Below are 5,742 nucleotides of genomic sequence, written 5' to 3'. Positions count from 1 at the left end.
ATAAAAGGTGCAATCTTTTTTCATAAAACAGGATTACCCTTTTTTATTTTCTAGTTATGGATTCAATTCTTGAGTTTTTATACCCAAAGTTCTTTCTTTTAGTTGTTGGGTTTTGGTCTTTTGTTTTCACTTATTTTCTTCACCTACTTGGTTTTGTCACAAGGTATATATTTGTTTACTTTTTTATTTAATATTTAATTGCTAATTGATGATATGATGTACTATAAACATGAAGATAAATAATCTATTTGCTAACTTTATGGGTGTTTTTTATGATACAATTTTGAAGGAACTGTGGTTGTTCAAAGGGGATATCAAATGATTCAAAGGTTGTATTAACAGAAGCCATGGAAGAAAAGCAAGAATTTTTAGATGTTTCAAGAAAAGTAAATAACCTGGTTGATGAAAAACATGAAGAAAAAGTAGATGACAATGAGGCCCCTGAGTTTGTATTTACTTTCAAGTTTCCAACTTTTGAGGAGTTCAGTAAAAAGCATAAAGATTCATCACAATTCATGGAACCATCTTCATATGTTCATGCCAATAGTTTCGCTGAAAATATCGTTTCGGATGAGGTTTCATTGGAAGCTAATGAAGTTGATGCAAATTTGAATGATGGGTTTGTGTTAGATGAGTGTCCAATTCATGAAATTCAAAAAGGGTATGTATGTTTTAGAATATAATAGTAATAGTAATTAGTTTGTTAATTTTGCATTATTAAAGAATAATATTTGGTTTTTGTTAAGGTATGATGATGATCAATGGGACAACAATTTTGAAGATCAAGAATGTGTTGTTGAGAAAATAATCAATGAAAGTTCAAGTGAGAAAAAGATTGAGGAAATAGAGAAAAAAGAAGAAATTGATACTTTTACTAAAGGGAATTTGGAAAAAGTAGATGATGAAATTGTTGATTCAAACATAAATTTAGTTAGTTCGAACAGTCCGCTTTCGCCAACGTTTGATTTGAACCTTGAAGATGGATTCTTGTCTGATGGGGATTTTGAATTGGTATTTGATGTAAAGGTTGAAAAAGACGATAAAGAACATAACAATTGGACGGAATCCGACTTCTTATCTGAAAACAACTTTGGTGCAAATTCAAGTAATCCAAGTGAGAACGAAAAGAGTTTATCAAATGATACGACAAACAAGTTAGAATCTTTATGGGAACATCAAGAAATGATTGAACAGTTAAAAATGGAGATTAAGAAAGTTCGAGCGATAGGTTTACCGACAATTTTTGAAGAATCTGAATCGTCTCCGAAATTTATGGAAGAGTTGAAGCCATGGAAGATTGAGGAGGTGTACCAACATGGTGGAACTAAGATGGGTGATGTTCATAAGTTTTACAAGACCTATAGAGAAAGAATGCGTAAATTCGACATTTTCAATTACCAGAAAATGTATGCTATAGGTACGTAAATCAATCCTTTGACGTTTTAAGTTATTATATTTATTATATTGCTTTTTTCAATTTTTAACACTTTGTCCCAGTCGGAAAAAAACTCTTGGATCCGCCACTACTAGTATGATATTTTTTTGGTGGCTTTTGCCTTTAGGACATGGTCATGCTTAGGTGTTTGGACGTGCAACATCGAAGTAATAGTTACGTATTGAACAATAATATAGAATATATAAATAATCATGTTTTCTTAATTAGGTATGAGAAGTATGAATATGACTCATTTTCTTGTCTAATTGAATAAGTTAACCCAACTAGTAATAAAATAAAGTAAAATAAACTAATAAATGAAATATTTGAAGGTATGTTAGCAATGCATTTTGTGCTGTTGCTGCTGAGTGTTGCAGCCTATCTTTCATGATATGTAAGCATGTTTCAAATGAATATGGAAAGGGAAAGGGACCCACTTCATCTGGTTAGGTGGGGTTTAAGAGAGTCACAAAAACTATGGGACCTTTTCAGGTTGCAATATATAAAAATGATGACTTATGGAATGGAATAAAGTTAGTATCTTTTTGGGGTGGGGGACAAGAGAAGGGTTATGGGTGTTGTTTTAGCAAACTATAACTTGATAAACTTTAGGTCATCAATCAACTTTTAGAACAAAAAATCAAGTAAATTGCATAGAAAAAAAAATGCTCTGTAGAGAAAAATTCACATAGTTTTAAACAACAACAACAACAATACCCAATCCCGCATATGCGAGGTATGGGGGAGGTTAGATGTAGACAATCCTTCCTCTATCCTAGAATAGAAGAGAAATCGTTTCTCTATCCACGAGTCGAGAAAAAATTCTCCACCCGCATGAAGAGAACGTCATCCCTCTCCCTACCCCAGAGTAGAGAGATTGATTCCGTGCGGACCTCCGGCATATATATTAAAAAAAAAAATAATAATAATAATAATAAAAGTAAAAAACAAAAAAATAAAAAATAAAAAATAAAAAATAAATAAATAGATAAATAAATAAATAAATAAATAAATAAATAAATAAATAAATAAAAATGAAAGTAAAAAATATAGGCCATGGAAATTGTAGGAATCAAATTTCCATGGGTATTTAAACCTGCCTGAAAATTAATTTAGGCTCTAATCGGCAGTCAAGACGCCACAAAATCGACGCTTGTTGTTGCCTCGAATAATAGAGCCAAAAGACCTTGTAAACATAACACGAGAGGCATGCCAGGTGGAAGTTGTTGCGCACGCAAATAGCCAACCACCTAGGACAAACCAAACACCACTCACATAGTTTTAAACTTTACTAATTTATATCATAAAATGATGAACTTTACTATTTTATTTCATAACTTGATAAATTAAAGGTTTGGTTTTTAGGACAAATTTGGTTTGTAATGTAAAAGTTTTGAACTTTATTATTTAAATCCACAAGATCGTTTTTTCGAAATCGAAAGAATGGTACGAACCAGCATTTGGTTATGGGGTGGGGGACAAGATTAGTATACAGTCTAAAGCACTAAATATGTTGGTGCAATCCTAAAGGATATGCACTCATGGATGGATGTGATTTCCTTTTCCTTAAAACTTGTTTATTTGTTAAGTTTAATAAGACCAGAAACATGTTTTAAATTTGATTTGACCCAATTTATGTTTGTTGAAAAAGTTTACTATTTTACATTAAGCTTAGAAAGTTCATACCAACATAATAGTTCCACCAACCAGACAAGATTTTATTGAATACTTCTAGAAAGTTGATTGCAATTTGAAGTTGCAATTGTTAGTTTTGTGAAGTCTGATAAAGATTTATTAAGATTTTGTAACAAAATTTGAGTCTTAATATTTGTTATCTGTCTTGTAATTGTCAATCTAGCTATTTTTAATTCTGTGATTGCTTTCTTTAATATTACTCAATACAGATCCCCACAAAATCTTGTTTGGTACCTTTATTCTCATTGATCTGTTGAGACAGTTTACCTAAGTATATACAGTATATTTTTTTTATTTTTCTACTGTAGTTAAGAATCGACAACCATCGAATTCGAGTTACAACGTGATAGCTTTTGAGTTTGACAAATTATGTTTGACTTTTAGAAGTCAACTGTATTCCTTTTACAACCAATATAGGTTTTGGGTAATTATAACTGTTAAAAATTTGATCTTGATATGTATGATATACAGGTTTCTTACAGTTAAAAGATCCACTTTGGTCACCTTCAAGTTCAAAATCTTCAATTCCAGAAATCACAACACTTTTTAGTCAAAGTTTCACTAATAACAAAGGCAAGAAACATGAAGATGACCCCACAATTACATTTATTAAAGAACTACAAAGTGATTTAGAAGTCGTGTACATCGGTCAAATGTGTCTTTCATGGGAAATTCTACATTGGCAATACGAAAAGGCGTTGGATATATGGGAATCGGACCCACGTGGGGTCCGTCGGTTTAATGAGATTGCAGACGAGTTTCAACAATTTCAAGTGTTGCTGCAAAGATTCATAGAAGATGAACTTTTTCAAGGTCCAAGAATCCAGAATTACGTTAAGAAACGTTGCGTGTTTCGTAATCTTCTACAAGTTCCCGTCATTAGAGGTAAGAACACAATCACTTTCAGGTGGGAATTTCGGTTCATAAGTAAATGGTTTAAAATTTACCCATTTGCCCATTTTTTTATACAGGTTTGACCCGTTAGACATTAAACTCAACCCAAGTTAATCCGTGCACAAGTAAATGGGTCAAAATTTAACCATTTACCAGTTTTTTCTTCATGTTTGACCCGTTAGACATTCACAACCCAATTTAATCCATTCATAATTAAATGGGTCAACATTTACCCATTTACCCATTTTTTCTACAAATTTGACCTGTAAGACATTAAACACAACCAAATTTTTCCGTTCATATGTAAATGGGTCAAAATTTACCCATTTTTTCTACATGTTTGACCCGTAAGACATTAAACACAACCCAATTTAATCCGTTCATAACTAAATGGATCAAAATTTACCCATTTACCCATTCTTCTACAAGTTTGACCCGTAAGACATTAAACACAACCCAATTTAATCCGTTCATCAGTAAATGGGTTAAAATTTACCCATTTTTTCTACAGGTTTGACTCGTAAGACATTAAACACAACCCAATTTAATCCGTTAAATGGGTCAAAATTTAACCATTTACCCATTTTTTTCCACATGTTTGGCACATCAGGCATAAGACACAACCCAATTTAATCCGTTCATAAGTAAATGGGTCAAAATTTTCACCCAAACTTTACGACCAGTTAACATGGTTTTTTTTATTAATGAATGACTTGCAGATGATCATTTGAAGAGCAAGAAGGCGAAAAGTAAAGTTGTAACGGATATAACAAGTGATGCGCTTGTCGAGATATTGGAAGAGTCGATCCGCATATTTTGGCGTTTCGTTCGCGCGGACAAGTATAAAAGGCAAGCGCCCGTCGAGTTACAAAGCCCCGAGGACTCGCAACTGTTCATGGATCTTCAAAAAGATTTACACAAGGTTAGTTAATTACAATTATACACAAAGATTGAGTTAACTTAAAGAAAAATTGAGTCGTAGTGATGTTTTATTAATGATTTTTGTAGAAACAAAGGAAGTTGAAAGAACAATTGAGAAGTGGAAATTGCATACTAAAGAAGTTAAGAAGTTGTAGAGAAGATGATGAGATAGAAGATCAAGTGCTTTACTTTTTTTGTCAAGTAGATATGAAGTTGGTTTCAAGGGTGCTACAAATGTCTAAATTAACAAGTGAACAATTAGTATGGTGTCATAATAAACTAAGTCAAGTTAGTTTTGTGAACAAGAAGATTCGTGTAGAGCCTTCATTTTTGCTTTTTCCTGGCTAGATAGATTTAGGTCTCATATTTGACATTACATTAGTGGTATAGCTTGTTCTTTTGATATATTTAGGCAAATGTTTTGAGTTATGTGACGACCCGGAAATTTTCGACCAAATTTAAACTTAATTTTTATATGGTTTCCGATACGATAAGCAAAGTCTGATAGGTTGAGTCTCAAATTTTGAAACATTGTTCATATATTCAATTGACCTTCGACTGCTCTCGACGATTCACGAACAATTAATTGTAAATAGATATGTGTGTAGGTATATATAAATAATAATTCGAAATATAATTTGAAGTATTATATGTTGTTGTTATTAAAAATTAATAAAATAAAAATAGGATATTATAATAATTATTATTTAAAATATATCTCTATATATAAAAATATATATATATATATATATATATATATATATATATATATATATATATATATATATATATATTAA

At 31.3% G+C, this 5,742-nt stretch overlaps 1 protein-coding gene across 1 annotated transcript; it reads left to right on the top strand.

Moving 5' to 3' along the window:
* Positions 1–287: 287 nt before the first annotated feature.
* Positions 288–5,392, top strand: LOC139848013 (uncharacterized). Its single transcript, XM_071837754.1, has 5 exons — positions 288–661; positions 747–1,417; positions 3,602–4,015; positions 4,744–4,946; positions 5,033–5,392. The coding sequence occupies exons 1-5, from the start codon at positions 348–350 to the stop codon at positions 5,291–5,293; spliced, it is 1,863 nt and encodes a 620-aa protein (XP_071693855.1). The 5' UTR covers positions 288–347; the 3' UTR covers positions 5,294–5,392.
* The last annotated feature ends 350 nt before the right edge of the window (positions 5,393–5,742 follow it).

Source organism: Rutidosis leptorrhynchoides, chromosome 5, assembly GCF_046630445.1.
Source record: "Rutidosis leptorrhynchoides isolate AG116_Rl617_1_P2 chromosome 5, CSIRO_AGI_Rlap_v1, whole genome shotgun sequence".
Taxonomy (NCBI): Eukaryota; Viridiplantae; Streptophyta; class Magnoliopsida; order Asterales; family Asteraceae; genus Rutidosis; species Rutidosis leptorrhynchoides.
This window is presented reverse-complemented; position numbering and strand designations above follow the sequence as displayed.

Excerpts from the sequence above, each read along its gene's own strand:
- LOC139848013 (XM_071837754.1), top strand. The coding sequence starts at position 348 with ATGGAAGAAAAGCAAGAATTTTTAGATGTTTCAAGAAAAGTAAATAAC. Across the intron at positions 662-746 it reads ATTCATGAAATTCAAAAAGG|GTATGATGATGATCAATGGG; the intron begins GTATGTATGTTT and ends GTTTTTGTTAAG. Across the intron at positions 1,418-3,601 it reads CCAGAAAATGTATGCTATAG|GTTTCTTACAGTTAAAAGAT; the intron begins GTACGTAAATCA and ends TATGATATACAG.